Source organism: Babylonia areolata, chromosome 20 (assembly GCF_041734735.1).
Source record: "Babylonia areolata isolate BAREFJ2019XMU chromosome 20, ASM4173473v1, whole genome shotgun sequence".
In the NCBI taxonomy this organism is placed as follows: Eukaryota; Metazoa; Mollusca; class Gastropoda; order Neogastropoda; family Buccinidae; genus Babylonia; species Babylonia areolata.
Window position 1 is genome coordinate 32,282,465 of NC_134895.1, and position 22,874 is coordinate 32,305,338.

General features: G+C 42.8%; 1 protein-coding gene across 5 annotated transcripts in view; it reads right to left on the reverse strand.

Moving 5' to 3' along the window:
• Positions 1-7: 7 nt before the first annotated feature.
• The window catches only part of LOC143295412 (uncharacterized), a 26,960-nt gene continuing 4,093 nt past the window's right edge, over positions 8-22,874 (reverse strand). For 2 of the 5 annotated variants that reach the window (XM_076607096.1, XM_076607097.1), the window contains exons 5-14: positions 22,041-22,109; positions 16,936-17,067; positions 15,850-15,957; positions 11,880-11,918; positions 9,659-9,694; positions 6,232-6,362; positions 5,633-5,698; positions 4,077-4,164; positions 3,415-3,492; positions 8-2,926 (exon numbers count right to left, since the gene is read on the reverse strand). In XM_076607096.1, coding sequence (XP_076463211.1) covers positions 2,867-2,926; positions 3,415-3,492; positions 4,077-4,164; positions 5,633-5,698; positions 6,232-6,362; positions 9,659-9,694; positions 11,880-11,918; positions 15,850-15,957; positions 16,936-17,067; positions 22,041-22,109 — 807 coding nt within the window. In that variant the 3' untranslated portion in view covers positions 8-2,866. The remainder of the gene's footprint in view (positions 2,927-3,414; positions 3,493-4,076; positions 4,165-5,632; positions 5,699-6,231; positions 6,363-9,658; positions 9,695-11,879; positions 11,919-15,849; positions 15,958-16,935; positions 17,068-22,040; positions 22,110-22,874) is intronic. The other 3 variants (XM_076607099.1, XM_076607098.1, XM_076607100.1) reach the window with 3 other exon arrangements.

Below are 22,874 nucleotides of genomic sequence, written 5' to 3' on the forward strand. Positions count from 1 at the left end.
GTAAGGCAGTTTTGTGACGCAATTGTATCAAATGTATTTCTTCACATAATTACATACATATAGATTTTCATGCATACATACATACATATATTAATACACACAAGATTTCATACAAAAATACAAATCAAAACCGACACACATACCAAATGTTCATGCATACTAACATAAATATCAATTTTACGCATAAACCAGAACCACACATTTGATGTAGTGGATGATAAAAATAATAATGAAATTAAGCATGGGAAAACCACATCACTCCATAGCACAACGCAATGCTATTCACTGCAACAGACGACACATTTCAGGTCACTGTAATAGACATATCACATGTTGCTAGTCACTGAAACAGATAACTGACACATTCCTACCCATTGCAACAGACAACTGATACATTGCTAGTCGCTGCAACAGGCAACTGACTCAGTGCTAGTCACTGCAACATACAACTGACACATTGCTAGTCACTGCAACAGACAACTGACACATTGCTAGTCACTGCAACAGGCAACTGACTCAATGCTAGTCACTGCAACATACAACTGACACATTGCTAGTCACTGCAACAGACAACTGACTCAATGCTAGTCACTGCAACATACAACTGACACATTGCTAGTCACTGCAACAGACAACTGACTCAATGCTAGTCACTGCAGCATACAACTGACACATTGCTAGTCACTGCAACAGACAACTGACTCAATGCTAGTCACTGCAACATACAACTGACACATTGCTAGTCACTGCAACGGGCAACTGACACATTGCTAGTCACTGCAACAGGCAACTGACACATTGCTAGTCACTGCAACAGGCAACTGACTCAATGCTAGTCACTGCAACAGACACCTAACACAATGATAGTCATTGTGAAAGACAACTGACACATTGCGAGTCACAATAGTAAATAACTCGCATATTGCAGGTCAATGCCACAGACAACTGGCACATTCAATCAATCAATGGAGTCTCCTGTCGGTCCGACGGATGAGTAAGCAGGCAGGCTTATCTGTCGGTTTGTGTCCTCATATGGGAGAAGAGGCCGATTCTCGATGCGCAGCACTTCCCACAGGTGTTGCAAGGGAAAACGTCTCCAGAAGATGCGCCCTGCTTCCTTCGCTCACGCTTCTCCTTAATGGCCAGCGTTCTCTTGTTTTCAAACGTCTTGATGCCACTAGAGCACAGCATCCTCCAGCGAGAGCGGTCAATGGCATCAGTTTCCCAGGAAGCGATTTCTATGTCACAGGCTTTGAGGTTTGTCTTCAAGGTGTCCTTGAAGCGCTTGCAGGGTCTTCCAAGTTCACGGTGGCCTTCCTTCAGCTGGCCATACAATAGCATCTTCGGGATCCTGCTGTCTGTCATGCGGACATAACTTACATATTGCAGGTCACTGCCATGGACAACTGACACAGTGCTTGTCACTGCTGTAAACAACTCTGCCGGAACATACTTTCCGCTCTCCCATACACCTACATCAACCCCAAATACGTTGCATTCCCTACACGTGGTTTTGAATTCCAACAAAGACACGTGACATGATGAAAGATACTGGGAAATGAAGCAAAAGCGACCAAAAGAAACACTGGGGTTAAAACTTTGCATTGTTTATCTGGATTTGGCAGTACGCCAGCGGAGAGGGGCAAGGCAGACTTAAAGGTTAAATAGTAACGGCCCCATAGCTTTTTAGGGGAACCATCGGGGTGATTTCACATCCACTGTGTGTTTAAATAAACTTCCCCAACCGAAGTTAGATATCCATTCACACCTGGGTGGAGTGAGGAAAATCAGAGTAAAGTCCCTTTCCCAAGGACACAACACCATTGCCGAAATGGGGCCTCGAACTCTGATGACTGGTGAACACAGGAACAGATGTCCAACGCCCAATCGATTCTTTAACGGCGTTACCCAGAAGGGAGACTGGAATTGTTGAATAATTTTTGATTGGCTGATCGCTTGCCTGAATGGGTAGTTGATTGGTGGATGCCTTGCTTGGTTTTTATTTCGTATATATATTTTGTTTGCGTGTTTTTTGTTTGTTTGTTTTTATTGTAATACCTTGACAGCAAACACGTGTGCTTGGCTGTCTGATTACCTTGACGTGGTAAAGGGTCTTGCATTGTCGATATAATAGTCAAATGGCACTGTCTGTGCAAAAACAATACATGAACCAAATATATTATACATGTGCATAGTTAACACCTAATCAAATATTACCTCTGCACAGTCAATACATAATTTTTTCCTCTGCATCGTCAATACATAATCATTATTATACTACCTCTGTATCGTCAATACATAATCAAAATGATATTACCTCTGCAAGGTCACTAATCAAATGATATTTCCTGTGCACAGTCAAACATAAGGTATTACCTGTGCAAAGTCCAAACACAATCAAATCAGATCATCTGTGTTCCGATAACTGAAGACTTTATCCGTGATGCAGATGTGGGGCTTGAGGAGTATCACCATGTGACAACCACAAAATGTCTTCTCGTACCGATTGTCTCTCTTTCACAGTAAACTGGTTATCATAAAGTCCTCTCTCTCTCTCTCTCTCTCTCTCTGTATGTGTGTGTGTGTGTGTGTGTGTGTGTGTGTGTGTGTGACGTGCGAACGTGCTCACTCTGTGTGTTTGTTTGCGTGCATACGTGCGTGCGTGCGTGTGTGTTTGTGTGTGTGTGTGACGCGCAAACGTGCTCACTCTGTGTGTTTGTTTGTGTGCATGCGTGCATACGAGGGTATGCGCGCGCGCGCGCGTGTGTGTGTGCGCGCGCGGGTGTGTGTGTGTGTAAGTGTGCGTGCGACGGTGGAAGGATGGAAGAAGCGTGACGAAGCGAAGACGTGTTGACGGGACATGACGTCACACGGTGTCAGCATTGGAGCCTTGCTTGATGAGTTCGTTGTAGGCACATCTCAGCAACTGAAACATTGACCTTGCATATAGCATTGTGTGTGTTAGTGTAAAGGTGACGAAACAGGGACACCTCAGTAACTGAAACATTGACCGTGAATATTGCTATTGTGTGCGTTTCAATGTATGATAGTCGGTCGCGTCAGACTATGAACATCGGAACTGCTGTCCCAACTATCTGGGCTGGAGTTATAATGGAGAGTGTCTTTTCCAAGTTGCATCCCCTCTCTCTCGTCCAAGACGGTTTTAGGACAGTCGGCAATCGGAGAGAGCAAGTACAGTCTTGCCTCCTATTTTGAGAGTCATTGTCCTTCACAAAAGACTAAGCTTTAAATGAATTCCCAGTGCACAGGAAAAAAACATTATCATACAGCATTCACTTAGCTGCTGTTGCAATTAAGCTGTAAGCTAACGTCAGTCTCTGATAATACGCTGAGCTGTATGTAAAGCTGACGAAATAGGCACTACTACAACTACTGCTACTACGACTACTATACCTCATCGGTTTCCCTGACGTTGGAGTAATCGGCAGCAGAGGGTCTGTGCCTGGCACCATCCCTTTCTGGTCCTTCATCCTGGAGGCACATCAGTCACAGCATTCAACACAGCGTGTCCCCGTTCACTGAATGGCACTGTGGAAGTGGGGGTGGGGGTGGGGGTGTGTGGGTGTGGGGGAGTTGGAGTGGGGGGGGGGGGGGGTATGGGGGATGTGTGTTTTTTTTGGTTTTTTTTTTCTCATTCTTCTTACTTTTTTGTTTTTTGTTGTTTTTGGTCCATTTCTTGAAGTATGTGTGTGTATACATGTAGGTGTGTGTGTGGTTGTGGCTGTCCTGTGTGTGTTTAACGACGAACCGTGCAAACAATCAATCATCCAGCTAATTAGCCAATAATTTCATTCTACATCGTAATGGTTAATGAGCCTGTTAATCCATAAATCATTCTCAGTAAGTTTGTCAGTCCACAATACCATGACATTTCAACCTGTACGTTATTACAGTCATTAGAGTACTTGTAGACGTGGATAAGGTAAGCCTACCAATCGTAAATACCGACATCAAAGAAAAAAATCAGCTACAAAAAATTGTAATGTATAAATAGATATGCCAACCCCATATACATAAAGAAAGAAAGAAAGAATAAAGCAAACTCAAAGACGGACCTCTGGGTAGGGTTTCCGACTGAGCACAGCTCCAATGTTGCTCCTGTCTTTACTCTCCAGTTCTTCATCCGTCAAAGAGTCCAGGTACCTGTAAACCGGCCACACGGGGATATCATCGAAGGTATATCGTGTTGATTACGCAACTTTCGTGCCGTTAAAGTACAGACTTCAGATACAAGATACAACTTGAATTGTCCATAAAACATAGAAAAGTGTCCTTCAGCTGCAAGTATGACATAAAAACATTGACACACATTGAGTAATAAATATGTATGATAATACCGAAATGAACTAACTTCGTTTACTTTTCTAATTCCCCTTCTATCACCCAGCAAACTAGCTCTCCAGGAGCCAGTTGCATTGCTCGGACGGAAGCGCCTATTATGGTCGAAACCCGCTACTATCTGCGTGTAGTATGGAACTGACCAATGGCGTAGTTCGGTCAACGTAAGCATTTAGTCACGTGAAACTGTCAAAAAGTTAGAACCGAGCAATGCAAGTGGCACCAGAACACCCCTCCACCCCACCCCACCCCACCCTACCCGGCGCCAACACTGCACGCCCATCCAACCCAACACACCCATAACTCAAACCCATCCAAAACACCACGAAGGAAACAAAAATAATACAGACTTCACAAAAACGTGTATGACATCTTCATAATAGCGGATACGTTTTGATAAAATATTACAAACAACCGAAGAATGATTCAAATTTTGCATGCTGCGTAGGGTCTACCATTGGGCAGTCACTGTGTTTCAGATATACTGCACTATGAACAACTTGAAAAAAAATCGATGTTTGATGTGTGTGTGTATGTGTGTGTGTATGCGTGTGTGTGTATATGTGTGTGTGTGTGTATGTGTGTGTGTGTGCGCGTGTGTACGCGTTTGTGTGTGTGTGTGTGTGTGTGTGTGTGTGTGCGCGTGTGTACGCGTTTGTGTGTGTGTATGTGCTTGTGTGTGCGTGTGTGCATGTTTGTGTGCGTCTTTGCGTGTATACATATAGGTGTGCGTGTGTGCATGTGTGTGTGTGTTTTAACCGATTAACCATTAATGTTAACCCATAAAACAGTGAGGCAATGAATTTATCAGTCGTGCATGATTACCTTTTTTTTTTTTAACAAGAATTCATAAATATCGTCATTAACAACACCATCACACAACCACCTTTATCACTATCACCACCACCACCATCATCAAATTATTCGTTGTCATTACCATCACAGCTACCGTTATCATTATCAAATTCTTCATTGTCATCACCATAATAGCAATCATCATCATCATTGTCATCACCATCACAGCCATTACCATCAAAAGTAATCATCATCATCTTCATCATCTTTATCAAATTCTTCATTGTCATCACCATCACAGCCATCATCATCAAAAGCCATCATCATCATCAAATTCTTCACAGCCATCACCATCACAGCCATCATCATCATCAAACTCTTCATTGTCATCACCATCACAGTCACCCTCATCAAAAGTCATCATCGTCATCGTCATCATCATCATCTGTTTCATCGGATTGTGGAATGAACAATGTACCTGAGACAGGCTTCCAAGTCGGCCTTGAGTTTGCCTTCAAACTCTTCGTGTTCGTGTTGTAACGCCCTGCGACAAGGTCATAGCAAAACGTCGTTACTTTTCACCATGAAAAGTGATAATGATGTGGACCTCAGTGACAAAACACCTTACACTGTGGTGTAGTAAGACACAACACATCAGAACACGGTACAGCACTTACCACATAACACAACCTGACAACACAACGCAGCTCAGTCCAGTCCAGTGCGATACAACATGACCGCGCACACACACACACACACAACCCCACCCATCCACGCACACAACCACACACCATCCTATACCCACACACACACACCTCACACACACACACACACACGGCCCCCCTCCACCCCCCCCCCCCCCCCCCCCCCCCACACACACACACACACTATCCACTCACACCCACGCACACAACCACAAACCACTCCTTTGCTCACTCACTCACGCGCGCGCGCGCACACACACACACACACACTATCCACCCACACACACACCACCTACCCCCCCCCCCCCCCCCCCCCCCCCACACACACAAACCAAAAACAAAAAAAAAAAAAAACAACTAAAGGCTCATCTACACGATGCGGCGCTGCAGAAAGCTGACGTTGTCATCCAGGCGGTCCTTGGCCACACGCATACGGTCGTGGAACGCCTGACGCGCCGCGTCCTTCAGGGAAAACATGTTGCCCGCGTGCCGCTTGTAGTCCTCCTGTCACACAACACTCACTGATGCCTACACGCTTCACAAAAAGTTCAGGACCGCTCGGGAACTTGCACAGGTTTGAATTTGCACAGTTTTCTTCTTGAGGGGGCGGGAAGGAAGGGGGGCGGGGGGGGGGGGGGGTTGGAGAATTGGACTGGGGGAAGGGGGGATTGCGGGGAGGACGGGTTTTGCGAGGGGGGAGGGGGGGTAGCATGGTGAAAAGATGCTGACTTTTCAGCAAACGATGCTGTATGTAGCCAGTGTTTCGAGCCTTTCCATCACTGATGTGCTGATGAGGATGACAACGATGACAAATAAGAAGAAGAAGAAGGAGTGTTTATATAGCGCTAAATCTTGTGCAGAGACAAATCAAAGCGCTTCCACACAGGCATGCATAACTCTAGACAACAACGCCGTTGCTGACGATAATGACGACGATAATGGTGGTGGTGGCGATGGTGGAAGTAGTGGTGGTCAGTGGTGGTGGTGGTGGTGGTGGTGGTGATGCGGATGACGACGATGGCTATGACTCCAATGACAATAATGACGACAACGAGAGTGATTATGGTGACGATAACGAAGATGATGATGATGACGACGATGATGTCAATGATAATGACTGACGATGATGACGACGATAGTGATGGCATTAGCAACAACAGCAATGGTGAAGCTGATGAAGATGTTGATGCTGATGGTGTTGTTGATGATGATGATGATGATGATGATGATGATGATGATGATGATGATGATGATGATGATGATACTCATAATAAATATTAGATAAATGATAACAAGAAAAGAAAAACAATCATGATGATGATGGTGACAACAACGGCACATAATGAATATGATATAAATAATAACAGAATACAAAATTCACATGGCATGGTACAAGATATAACTGTTAACAGTCCTGAATGCACTGAAGAAGTGTCGACCACACACATAACATTCACATTCTGTGTTATTTTTATACAATTGTTGGTTGGTTGGTTGGCTGGCTGGCTGGTTGATGTGTGTGTGTGTGTGTGTGTCTGTGTGTGTGTGTCTGTGTGTCTGTGTGAGTATTTTAAAACAACTGCAGGTGTGTAAGTCACCTAGATGTTTCAATATCTCCACCGTTAGAAAATAAGATTCGTTCATTTGTTCGTTCGTTAGTTCATTTATTCATTCAATCATTCGATACATTCGTTAATCCTTTCTTTCTTTCTTTCTCTTCTCACTCTCCTTGATCTAGATTTTTGCCCTTCAGCTAATTCATCTTACGTGGACATATGCCTGTATACACAAAAGTTTATTTATGTGGGTTTCCTTCGGAGTATGTAAACCCTGAGTCAGATGTACTGTAATGGATCCTGAGTCCCACAAGCGACATGTACTTAGCGCACGTAAACGAACCTACGGCATGCCAACATGCTGCAAACCCTCTGCATAACTAAACCAACGTCGACTGGTAAAAGTCTGTACAAATGCAGACAAAAAAAAAACAAAGGAGGGAAAGAAGTGGCGCCCGACTTTGGCGCCGCGCATCCCTCAGGGAAAGCTAGCCTCAGTATCTCACAGAGAAATATCTGCTGTGGCTTAAATGAATACAACCACTGACAATACATTACAATACTATAAAATTCAATACAGTATGACACAATATCAACGATAATCTATTGTGATTAGAAAGCAACAAAACTATGGTACATATCGATAGAGTGAAATTCATGACAGCACGACAAAATGTGAATCAATACTGTGCAATAAACAAAACATTGGAATTGCATACATTCATTAAGGGCAAGATAATAAAGTTTGGGAATAGTTAATAAACACACCTTTTGAAATAAAATAAAATACACTCCGTACCAATAGTCAATAATATATATATATATATATATAGAGAGAGAGAGAGAGAAGAGAGAGAGAGAGAAGCCCACTTCAACGCTGGAAGCACCTTATATACAAGCATGTAGTATTTCAAACATTAATAACGAAATCACAGAATAAGTACTGTATTTCAATACATACACAAACGCGCGCGTGCGCACACCACACACACACACACACACACACACACACACACAAACCCTCATCCACCCCCCCACCCCCCCCCACCCCACCCCACCTCACACACACACACACACACACACACACACCGGCACACCAAATAAACTCAAGCTTCACCCAACGGATCTTCACAAAGCCAGGTGAATAAATAACTAGTCTAAAAAGCTCTGTGCCAACATATTCTGCTCACAAAAAGCCTACACAGTCATGGCAAAATCTAACTTTGTTAATTCTGGTGATAGTGATGGTGACGGTATTTCAATATGGGAAATGTAGCCTTCAACGCAAGGGACCACAAAAAAAATTGTTGTGATCATTTAACCGTTCATAGGTTTTGACACAGCTGTGGTGGAGAGGTTGAATCTACTTGTGTATCATAAACAGTGCAAACAGCGGGGTGTCTTTTTTTTTTCTTTTTCTTTTTTTCTTCAGTCCGGGATGGGGGGCGGGTGGGGGGGGGGGGGTCAATCTAGCTGATTGTAGGACTGAGACAGGATTTTGGTCCAGAATATATAAGATCCTTTTTAACCATAGTTGATGAGATTTTAAGCAAGAGTGGATAAGAAAACAGGCCAATGTAGATGCGACTTCAGACCTGAATATATAATAATTTAGACCAATGTAAAATCGACTTTATGGTCAGAGTGGATAAGAATTTAGACCAATGTAGAAGCGATTTTAGACCAAAGTGGATAAGAATTTAGACAAAATTGTAAAGTAGAAGTATAGACCAGAGCGGATAATAAGGTTTAGACCAATATAGATGCGATTTTGACCAGAATGGATAAGATTGATTTATTTTAGACTTAGAATTTCGGCTGATACTGTTAGGCCCGTGCCGATACCGTGTGAGGAGATATGTATCTTTGACAGAGGGCGACATTTCCTTCACATATCTACCATCATGTCTTTATTACCAAGCACAAAACTTTAAACAGAATTACTGCGATTGAAAGCAACAACAACAAATCCGCCAACATAGTTCAAATAAAGTTCGCTTTCACACAAACACGTGATTTTCACCAAATATTGTAAATAGGCCTGATCCAAATCAAAACAAAAACAGAAACAGAAAGCATAATCGCCAGATCATTACCAAACTACCTTTTCACAGAAGGCACAAAAACGGCACATGTTTATTAATTTATCTACTCGCAGAAAGAACAACTCTAGATTACTTTCCATTCGTCTATTCATCTAGTTTTTAAACATCTATAAAATGGGGGGAAATGTTTAAGATATACTTGAGGCTCGTTTCTTGGCGCCGGTGAGTAGAATTTCTGAAACATCATAACATTTACCGATCACTGATGTTTAAAACTTGATGTGCATCTGCACGTGTGTGTGTGTGTGTGTGGGTGTGGGTGTGTGTGTGTATCAAAGTTTCTATCACGCGTGAGCTTTGAAGGTCCCGTTTCTGTTGGCAAAGCTAGTGACGTGTTGATGCGAGAATGGGAATGCAAGTGCGCGCATGTAAGCCTACCTTTGACTGCGTTTGCATGTTGAAAGTTTGTGCAAGTACAGTTCATGTGTGCGTGTGTTAGTGTTGGTGGTGGTGGTGGTGTGTGTATGTGGTGCAATGTCCAATATCAGTATTCAGGCTAGAAACTGGGACCTACTCAAACGATTTTTTGTGTGCGTTTTGAAATGGGGGCATGTTAGAAATGACAAGTTTCGTATAATCCAACATTCTAATCAAGTGTGTGTGCGTGGGGGGGGGGTGTCGGGGGGGAGGTGGGAGGGGGGCGCGCGCTCCACATATGTGTGTGCACTCACGCGTTTATATGTGTGTGTGTGTGTTCATTGTGTGTGTGTGTGTGTGTGTGTGTGTGTGTTCATTGTGTGTGTGTGTGTGTGTGTGTGTTCATTGTGTGTGTGTGTGTGTGTGTGTGTGTGTGTGTGTGTGTGAACGGTCACAAATGCTTAGCTAAAGACAGAGGAAACAGAGAATGAGGACAGAAAATGAGAGACAACATGAAAAAAAAAGAAAAAAGGAAGGAAAGAAATCAACAACAACAAAACTTTTAAACCAAACTACCAGCAACATCACAACAGACAATGAATAACCATGATAACAACACACATTTTCACTGCTACCGAAAATGTAAACAGAGAAGCAAAGGAAGAATCAAACGAATCGATAAATAAATTCACATTCATACATGTAGCACAACAAAATGCAAAATAAAAACAACTCTGGAATGGTCCACAGATACATCTATCACAGCTACTGTTATACTACAACGCCGGGGGCGGCGGAGGACAGGGGTTTGTGGGGGAGTAGATGCAGGATCAAGGGGAACAAGTCCACTACCGCACACAGTAATATATAGAGGCGAGTCAAACAGAGTTTTCTACTGTTTCATTCACAACAGTTATTATACTACAAAAGATGTTTGACTCGCTTCTGTATATTTCTGCCTGTGTGAGTCCGCAATACCGTAAATATCCTACTTCCCCCTTTATCCTCACCGGGCGCAATAGCCAAGTGGTTAAAGCGATGGACTTTCAATCTGAGGGTGCCGGGTTCAAATCCGTCTGGGTAACGGCGCCTGGTGGGTAAAGTGGAAAATTTTCCGATCTCCCAGGTCAACATATGTGCAGACCTGCTTGTGCCTGAACCCCCTCCGCAAGCAAAAGATCAAATACACACGTTAAAGATCCTGTAATCCATGTCAACTTTGTCAGCGTTCGGTGGGTTATGAAAACATGAACATACCCAGCATGCACCACCACCACCACCCGAAATCTGAGAATGGCTGCCTACATGGCGGGGTAAAAACGGTCATACACGTAAAAGCCCACTCGTTTACATACGAGTGAATGTGGAAGTTGCAGCCCACGAACAAAGAAAAAGAAGAAGAATCCCGGCGCTTCACCTACCCCTGCCCTGAACCCCCAGTCCTGGTATGGCACTGTGTGGTCGTCTGGGCTATAAGCAACATTGTCATACCACGTCACTCACTACACAAGAAAACTAGAAGTCAGTTAGTCTGGAGGCAGCTAGACCATGTCACTGAAGCAAACCGTAAAGCAGAAACTCCTGTCTCTTGTCGACAGTGCAATAAACCATCACATTCGCTTTGTAACGATCGGTGCACATGCAGTTTACACAGAATGGTACTATTCTCTACACATTTCTGTAGACAGCACAACACGCTCTACATCTAGACAGTCAGCCTAAATCTACACTGATAGTCCATGCACCAAAGAAATGCGGTGAGCGATTTTCTTCAGATTTCTGTAACTACATGGAATTCATGCGACAGGAAATTAATAATAATAAGATAAAAATCATATAAAGGAAGAGTGAAATAAAGAGGACTAAACTGTTGAAGAGGCACAGAATGGGGATGGGTTTGGTGGGTGTGTGGGGAAAGAGAAAGCATCAACTCCTACTCACTGCTAAAAAAAAAAAAACACACCCTAAAACAACAAAGATACATCAAAAAGAAAGAGAAGTACTAGTTCTGAGAACAGCTCTGACTCTGGCCTGATGGTTTTCTGAAACATGGCATGAATAGAACACACTGAAACATGGCATGAATAGAACACACTGAAACATGGCATGAATAGAACACACTGAAACCTGGCATAAATAGAACACACTGAAACTTGGTATTAATAGGACACACTAAGACATGGCATAAATAGGACACACTAAGACATGGTACGAATAGGACACACTGAAACTTGGTATTAATAGGACACACTAAGACATGGTACGAATAGGATACACTGAAACCTGGTATGAATAGGACACACTGAAACTTGGTATTAATAGGACACACTAAGACATGGCATAAATAGGACACACTAAGACATGGTACGAATAGGACACACTGAAACCTGGTATGAACTGGACACACTGAAACCTGGTATAAATAGTACACACTATGACATGGCATGAATAGGACACACTGAAACATGGCATAAATAGTACACACTAAGACATGGCATGAATAGGACACACTGAAACATGGCATAAATAAAGATAACACACTGAAACATGGCATGAATAGGACACACTGAAACATGGCATAAATAAAGATAACACACTGAAACATGGCATGAATAGGACACACTGAAACATGGCATAAATAAATAGAACACACTGAAACATGGCACACAAACAGAACACACTGAAACAGAGTATGAATAGGACACACTGAAACATGGCATAAATAGAACACACTAAGAAATGGTATGAATAGGACACACTGAAACATGGCATGAATAAATAGAACACACTGAAACATGGCACAAACAGAACACACTGAAACAGAGTATGAATAGGAACACACTGAAACATGGCAAAAATAGAACACACTGAAACATGGCACAAACAGAACACACTGAAGCAGAGTATGAATAGGACACACTGAAACATGGTATGAACAGAACTCACTGAAACACGGTACGAACAGAATATAATCACATTACATGTCAGTGTCATGGGTGCAGGTGTGTGCATGTAAAGCCTAGCCCATTGTCAAATGTTTCCCGAGTTAGAATCCAAAGTTTGAACTTACTTATACACTTAAATATCTGGAAGGACAGTAACATCTCTATGAAACACATGATCAGACTCCTGCATGCACTGATGTATTCCAACATGCTGTATGTATGCAAGGCACGCACCCTCATGGCAGATTGGAAAGAAGAATTCAAGCCATGGAAATGAGGTGTTAACCCTTTCACCGCCAGTCAATTTAGAGCACAAAATTCCATTGTGGTAAAAACACCACCGAACCATCCTACCACCGAACATTAAGAGCAGTAGGTTCATGGATAACAGACCAACGAATGGTCACCTTTCAATGACATGGGTCCTCTACCACGCCCTGTGCATAAATGCGAGCTTGGTGGTGAAAGGGTTAACACAAGATCCTGGCACGAAGCATCAGACACACTGATCACATCACCAACAGACACGCACGAAAAACCATCACGGAGGACGTCGGACCTCATCAAGATCTGCTGACAACTGTTAAGAAAAGAAATCTACACCAGTATGACCACATTACAAGATAAAATGGCCTTGCGAAATCAGTCCTCCAAGAAACTGTCTAGGGAGGGAGACGGAGGGGGATGCAGAAAAACCCATGGATGGACAACACTGCACAATGGACAGGAGGGGGAGACAGAAATGACGATGGACAACACTGCACAATGGACAGGAGGGGAAGACAGAAATGACGATGGACAACACTGCACAATGGACAGTGGGGGAAGACAGAAATGATGATGGACTGAAGACACTGCAGAATGGACAGGAGGGGAAGACAGAAATGATGATGGACTGACAACACTGCAGAATGGACAGTGGGGGAAGACAGAAATGATGATGGACTGAAGACACTGCAGAATGGACAGGAGGGGAAGACAGAAATGACGATGGACAACACTGCAGAATGGACAGTGGGGGAAGACAGAAATGATGATGGACTGAAGACACTGCAGAATGGACAGGAGGGGAAGACAGAAATGACGATGGACAACACTGCACAATGGACAGGAGGGGAAGACAGAAATGACGATGGACTGACAACACTGCAGAATGGACAGCGGGGGAAGACAGAAATGACGATGGACAACACTGCAGAATGGACAGGAGGGGAAGACAGAAATGACGATGGACTGACAACACTGCACAATGGACAGGAGGGAAGACAGAAATGACGATGGACTGACAACACTGCACAATGGACAGGAGGGGAAGACAGAAATGATGATGGACTGACAACACTGCACAATGGACAGGAGGGGAAGACAGAAATGATGATGGACTGACAACACTGCACAATGGACAGGAGGGGAAGACAGAAATGATGATGGACTGACAACACTGCACAATGGACAGGAGGGGAAGACAGAAATGATGATGGACTGACAACACTGCACAATGGACAGGAAGGGGAGACAGAAATGACGATGGACAACACTGCACAATGGACAGGAGGGGAAGACAGAAATGACGATGGACAACACTGCACAATGGACAGGAGGGGAAGACAGAAATGACGATGGACAACACTGCACAATGGACAGGAGGGGAAGACAGAAATGACGATGGACAACAATGCACAATGGACTAGCAGGGGAAGACAGAAATGACGATGGACAACACTGCAGAATGGACAGGAGGGGAAGACAGAAATGACGATGGACAACACTGCACAATGGACAGGAGGGGAAGACAGAAATGATGATGGACAACACTGCACAATGGACAGGAGGGGAAGACAGAAATGACGATGGACAACACTGCACAATGGACAGGAGGGGAAGACAGAAATGATGATGGACAACACTGCACAATGGACAGGAGGGGAAGACAGAAATGACGATGGACAACACTGCACAATGGACAGGAGGGGAAGACAGAAATGATGATGGACAACACTGCACAATGGACAGGAGGGGAAGACAGAAATGACGATGGACAACACTGCAGAATGTCAATGGACAGGAGGGGAAGACAGAAATGACGATGGACAACACTGCACAATGGACAGGAGGGGAAGACAGAAATGACGATGGACAACACTGCACAATGGACAGGAGGGGAAGACAGAAATGACGATGGACTGACAACACTGCACAATGGACAGGAGGGGAAGACAGAAATGACGATGGACTGAAGACACTGCACAATGGACAGGAGGGGAAGACAGAAATGACGATGGACAACACTGCAGAATGGACAGAAGGGGGAGACAGAAATGACGATGGACAACACTGCACAATGGACAGAAAAACCATATGCAGACGCCCAGGCTTTGACACACAGCCAACCTGGAGAAATCTGGTGAACAGTTCTTCAGAGCGGCGCCCCAATGACTCTTTCAGAGTTGAGGGAGAGAAGAGACATTGAAATATACACATGACTTCAAACTTTCCATTATGAGTAATGAAACTTTATTCGACGTATGTCCACATTCAGAGAACACAATATGTATATCATACTAACAAACAGGCTGGATGTGTGTTGTGTTGTGTTCTGTCATGTTGTGCTGTGCTGTACTGTATTGTGTTGTGTGCTGTGCTGTGCTGTGCTGTGCTGTGCTGTGCTGTGCTGTGCTGTGCTGTGCTGTGTTGTGTTGCTCTTTTGTCACAACAGATTTCTCTGCGTGAAACATGAGCTGCTCTCTCTGCATTGCTACAGTAAGAGCACCACTACCCTTTTTTTTTTTTTTAATCTAAATACTTTTTTCAGCCTGCCACTTCACAAGTGTGTGTGTGTGTGTGTGTGGGTGGGTGTGGGTGTGGGTGTGTGTTTCTTTCTTTCTTTCTTTCTTTCTTTAGTTTAACATCTTTTCACTGGTAAGTGATATCAGATGGTGTGTGTGTGTGTGTGTGATCCAGTGATCATCGTGGAAAAACAAACAAAACAAAACAAAACGTGGTGCACATGCCAACTGACACAACTGACCTCTCTCTTGGGCAGCGGTTTGACAGTGACGTTGTCCAGAGTCATGATGGTGGAGCCAGTCCTCAGGATCTCCCCCTGGTAGTGCGGCTCTCGGTCTATGGGGTTACTCTGGGAGGCAGTGAAGAAAAAAATGGGAAAAATAGAAAGAAAACAATTCCCAAGTAAAGCAGTCGCCCGCTCGCTCATTCCTACAATGCTAGACAACGAAATAACATGTAACTGTAAACAGTCAGTCTGGTGGCGTACATCTGACATCACAACAACAACAACAATAATCATGATAATCATAATCAAAGTAATGACAATAATCAATATTATCATCACAATCATAACCATAACAAAAATAGCAATACTAAATACATAAAAAAAACACAATAATAATGATAATAATCATCATCATCATAATCATTTGGATCATGACCATAATCATAATAGTAAATCAATCTGAAATCTAATAATCAAATGGAAAAACAAAACAAACAAACAAACAAACAAAACAAAAAAACACCACATACACACACACACAAAATTACTTTAACATCGAAATGTACACTACCTGCTTTTGCATGCTGATCTGATTTACAGTGAAACACACAATACAACAGTGCGCACACGTTCCCAGTACGTCGTTATCAGCAGGCCCACAATAACACCCTATTCCAGGCCCTGACTGACAACATTGTGTGCTTTCCCTCTGATACCGTTGATGGTTTCCCACAGCAGTTGATTAACTCACTGACCAATCGCTAAACAAGTGGCCAGTGTGAGGTCTGAAGTTGACACTACCCACTGACATTGTAAGTTATGGAGAGAAATGGCACAAGCCGACACATGTGATCCAGGTCTGAAGTTATAATTCATGCTGCAGCACTACTATGATTACCATAGCATGTGTGTGTGTGTAACTTTTGCTTATATGTTTCAGTTTTTCTTTTGGTTCATTTTGATTGTTTGAAAGTATGTACTTGTATATTGTAAATGTTAAAAAAGTGGTCATTTAAAAAAAGAAGAAAAAGATTACTACTACTATTACAAAAGAAGTTTAAAAAATATATATATATATTCTCATCTAAATTTTTCTCTTACATGAAGGGAGAGCACCTGAAGGTGTGGGAGACTACTGAGCACTTTGAGTGTGGTGTCGAAGCCAGCGATACGGTTGTTAGCCGCGTTCAGAACACGGAGCTTGTTACAGCTCATCACCGGTAGTATGTCCCTCTGAAATGTAACATAGGAATAACATGAGGAAACTGAAATTAAGATGGAAAACATAAGCCTTCCACACAAGTTATGACAGAGTTGAGAGACTTAAACAATGAAATAACAGGGAGAATGATATAAATTAAAGACTAAGTGAACTGAGGAAATCAAAATTAAGATGAAAGACATATGTTTTTTAACACTTCATATTCAATTATGCTTAACTGGGTATCACAATATAAATAATACATAATGACAAAGGTCTTTTATTGCAGAAAATTTCACACAGACGACTGAACAAGACAAAGACAAACGTACACTCAATAAATGATAAAATGTATAAACCATTTACTGTATTTTTATAAAAAAAAACAACAGATGAGTGAATGAATAGATAAGTAAATAAATAACAGATAAACATGTCTGAAAGACAACTTCAGTGACATTCGTGAAAACAAAATACGTTCTCAAACAATATATCATGAACAAGTATTTCAATGGTCTGCAATGTTCTGTGTTTTGTTTTTCTGTAAAGTACACCCAAAGGCTTCACAAGTGAGTTTACGGGGTCTTTGATTTTCAAAATACAGACATACAAATAAGCAGATAATATTGTGGATAATGTGATTGTATGAAAGCAAGAATACTGAGTCTATTCTGCTGCTTATGTACAATCTATGAACATTTTAAAACAGAAAAAAACCCAACTTTCTTTTTATCACATGGTAATACAAAGTGTGATGTGAACGGTTTGCATCGCCCTATCTTGTTCCTTTATTTCCTGTGTGTTACTTTTGTTTCTTCTGTTGTCATGTTTTATAACCATTTTGATTTATCTCAACAGTGAAATGGATTTGGAATTTTCTGTGTTTTTTTTTTTTTTTTTTTCTTCTTCTTCTTCTTCTTTTTTTTCTAGCGTCCAACTCAGGAAAAAATTCCATTCTCACTCTTCTCGACTTGTCTGCCGCCTTTGATACGATAGACCATTCAATCCTTCTTTCCCGTCTTCATTTTACATTTGGTATCAACGGCACTGTTCTAAACTGGTTCAAATCTTATCTCACTGATCGATTCCAGTCTGTCATTGTTGATCATTTCCAATCTGAACCCATTAAAATCGAACATGGAGTCCCACAGGGATCTGTTTTAGGCCCAGTGCTCTTCACACTGTACACTGCTCCTCTCGCTGAAATTATCAACCGCCATATCAGTCATCATTCTTATGCTGATGACACTCAACTCCAGAAGAGTGATACCCCTGAAAAATTGTTGTCGCTCTTGCAAGAAACATCCAACTGCTTCCTGGACATTCAAAACTGGATGACCCGAAATAAGTTACAATTGAACGCGGACAAAACTGAAGCAATGATCATAGGAACTAAACAAAAACTGTCTTCCATCACAATTGACACAATCAAACTTGGCAGTACATCCATCCCTCTTTCCATGTCAGTCAGGAACCTCGGTGTTGTCCTTGACAATACACTGTCCATGCAAAAATTTATCAGTCAGACATGTCAGTCCTGCTACTGTCAACTGCGACGCATCAGTGCCATCCGGAAATATCTGTCCACTGACGCAACATCTAGACTTGTCGTTTCTCTCATTCTCTCTCGCCTTGACTACTGTAACTCTCTATTGTCTGGTCTGCCTGCTTCATCCATTCAGTCCCTTCAGCGCATACAAAACTCTGCTGCCCGACTCGTCCTCAGAAAGAAAAGATCTGAGCACATCACTCCTCTTTTGCAACATCTCCACTGGCTCCCTGTCTCACACCGAATAAAGTACAAGATCAGCACTCTATGTTATAGATGCATTCACAAAACTGCCCCCCTTCCTATCTCTGTGGCTGCCTTCACCTCTACACTCCATCTCGCTCACTATGATCGGCTTCGGATCCACTCTGTTTACGCATACCCAGATTCAAACACTCAACTGTTGACCGCCGTTCTTTCTCTGTTTCTGGACCTTGCGATTGGAATGAACTTCCTTTTTCGCTTCGTCAAGTCTCCACACTCAGCTCTTTCAAGTCTGGCCTTAAAACCCACCTCTTCCCAAAATAGCCTCCCTTGCCTGCCCTTCCTTGTCTTTAGTTTCTACAGTTTTAGAGTTATGCATGCGTGTGAATGACTGGTGCGAAAGCACTTTGATTTGTCTCTGCACAAGATCCAGTGCTATATAAATACCTTTTTTTTCTGAATTATGGCAATTAACGCAGTGAGTGCTGCTGTCCAGTATGCTCATCACTGAAAGACTGCTCACTGAGATAAAACTGTGGTCACAATTCAGACTGCTAATTGAGTGGTCACAGGTCAGACTGCTGACTGAGATAAAACTGGGGTCACAGGTCAGACTGCTGACTGAGATAAAACTGATAAAACTGTGGGCACAGGTCATACTGCTGACTGAGATAAAACTGGGGTCACAGGTCATACTGCTGACTGAGATAAACTGGTCACAGGTCAGACTGCTGACTGAGATAAACTGTGGTCACAGGTCATACTGCTGACTGAGATAAACTGTGGTCACAGGTCAGACTGTTAACTGAGATAAACTGTGGTCACAGGTCAGACTGTTATCTGAGATAAACTGTGGTCACAGGTCAGACTGCTGACTGAGATAAACTGTGGTCACAGGTCAGACTGTTATCTGAGATAAACTGTGGTCACAGGTCATACTGCTGACTGAGATAAACTGGTCACAGGTCAGACTGTTAACTGAGATAAACTGTGGTCACATGTCAGACTGTTAACTGAGATAAACTGTGGTCACATGTCAGACTGTTAACTGAGATAAACTGTGGTCACATGTCAGACTGTTAACTGAGATAAACTGTGGTCACATGTCAGACTGCTGACTGAGATAAACTGTGGTCACAGGTCAGACTGTTAACTGAGATAAACTGGGGTCACAGGTCAGACTGCTGACTGAGATAAACTGTGGTCACAGGTCAGACTGCTGACTGAGATAAACTGTGGTCACAGGTCAGACTGCTGACTGAGATAAACTGTGGTCACAGGTCAGACTGCTGACTGAGATAAACTGTGGTCACAGGTCAGACTGCTGACTGAGATAAACTGTAGTCACAGGTCAGACTGCTGACTGAGATAAACTGTGGTCACAGGTCAGACTGCTGACTGAGATAAACTGTGGTCACAGGTCAGACTGCTGACTGAGATAAACTGTGGTCACAGGTCAGACTGCTGACTGAGATAAACTGTGGTCACAGGTCAGACTGCTGACTGAGATAAACTGTGGTCACAGGTCAGACTGTTAACTGAGATAAACTGTAGTCACAGGTCAGACTGTTAACTGAGATAAACTGTAGTCACAGGTCAGACTGTTAACTGAGATAAACTGTAGTCACAGGTCAGACTGTTAACTGAGATAAACTGTGGTCACAGGTCAGACTGCTGACTGAGATAAACTGTGGTCACAGGTCAGACTGCTGACTGAGATAAACTGTGGTCACAGGTCAGACTGCTGACTGAGATAAACTGTGGTCACAGGTTAGACTGCTGACTGAGATAAACTGTGGTCACAGGTCAGACTGCTGACTGAGATAAACTGTGGTCACAGGTTAGACTGCTGACTGAGATAAACTGTGGTCACAGGTCAGACTGTTAACTGAGATAAACTGTGGTCACAGGTCAGACTGCTGACTGAGATAAACTGTGGTCACAGGTCAGACTGCTGACTGAGATAAACTGTGGTCACAGGTCAGACTGCTGACTGAGATAAACTGTGGTCACAGGTCAGACTGCTGACTGAGATAAACTGTGGTCACAGGTCAGACTGCTGACTGAGATAAACTGTGGTCACAGGTCAGACTGCTGACTGAGATAAACTGTGGTCACAGGTCATACTGCTGACTGAGATAAACTGTGGTCAAAGGTCAGACTGTTAACTGAGATAAACTGTAGTCACAGGTTAGACTGCTGACTGAGATAAACTGTGGTCACAGGTCAGACTGTTAACTGAGATAAACTGTGGTCACAGGTCAGACTGTTATCTGAGATAAACTGTGGTCACAGGTCAGACTGTTATCTGAGATAAACTGTGGTCACAGGTCAGACTGCTGACTGAGATAAACTGTGGTCACAGGTCAGACTGTTAACTGAGATAAACTGTGGTCACAGGTCATACTGCTGACTGAGATAAACTGTGGTCACATGTCAGACTGCTGACTGAGATAAACTGTGGTCACAGGTCAGACTGCTGACTGAGATAAACTGTGGTCACAGGTCAGACTGCTGGCCACCATTCTTTATTTGGACTTTGTCCTCTTGGCATGAGTTTCATTGTGGCATGTCCATCCAAACAGTATACAACTCCTGTACATGTGGTCTTCTTGATGTGTGCGTGCGTGTGCGTACATATGTATGTGTAAACATATATGCATCTATGTGTGTGTGAGTGAGTGAGTGTGTGAGTGAGTGAGTGTGTGTGTGTGGGGGGGGGGGTAGTGGGGGTGTGTGTGTGGGGGTGAATGCATTTGTGGGGAGGGGTTTTGGTACATATTCATGTATGTTTGAACGTATGCTTGTATACTATGTATATATTGTGTTTATGTGTTTATGTATGTGTATAGTTTACAAGATGCATGTTGCTGCATACAGGCAACTTTGATGTGTGAAATATGATATGATGGATTCTGTAAACCACCTAGGCCAGTTTTCTGGACAGTGTGCTATATAAGCATCCATTATCATCATCATTATAGAATAGAATAGAATATGTCTTTATTAACAAGTGTACCGGGGTCACAAGGAATATTGGAATGTTGTTACTTTCATTAAAAAAAAAAATAAAAAAGAACACCATTGAAAAAATGCTCACAAAGTACTTCTTGCACTTCAGATTCAGGCTACACTGATTTCATCAAAGTTAACCCTCTTGCATTCACCTATTTCGCACATAAACTCTTCCTAGTGTTCAGCTGTGGCCAGAGTGGGCACAAGAGGGTTAAGCAGTCAAGGGGTTAAACTGACCAGCTCATTGCGGTGGACGTAGAGTTCTTCCAGTCTGGGAAGGGAGGTTAAACCATCCAGAGAGTGAAGCTGAAACACAAGGAACAGTTACAGTTTCAGTTTCAGTTTCAGTTTCAAGAAGGTGCAATCGTTCAAAGAGCTATGTATTATGGTCAACAGGCTACAGGGAAACAACTCAGTCTGATCCTAGTTTACACAGAAGCACTTCATCTGGGCTCCATTTGTCCTTCGGCATAATATCAAAAAAGTGTGTGGATTGATTCATATACACCACACGACATCCACTTTCTTAATAAATAAAGAATTAAAAAAGGAGCAGTTGCCTGACCTATGTATAAACCCAATGCACTAGTCAGGCCTCGAGAGCCTACCATAGGGTACACTACAGCATGAAATAAAGAGTTGCAAATTCTCTCCCCCCCCCCCCCCACCACACCCCCCCCCCTCCTCCCAGCCCCCAAACTCCCAACTCTCCCACTTTGCTGCACACTCTGTCTGAAGACAAAAGATAAAAAGGGGGAAGGGGGAACAGACTTGATGTCTGACCGACACATAATGTATTTGTTTATTCATTTTACTTTATTTAAGGTACGTTTTAGTTATATATATATATATATATATATATATATATATATATATATATATATATACACATACATACATACATATATATATATATATATATATATATATATATATATATATATATATATAATTTAGGGGGGGTGGAGGGGGGCGGTCTCAAGGCCTGACAAATGCTCTGGATCGATGCCATAGGTCATTTCCTTTATTCTTCTTGTTTTTTTTGTTTTTTTTTAAGCAGACGGGGGGTAG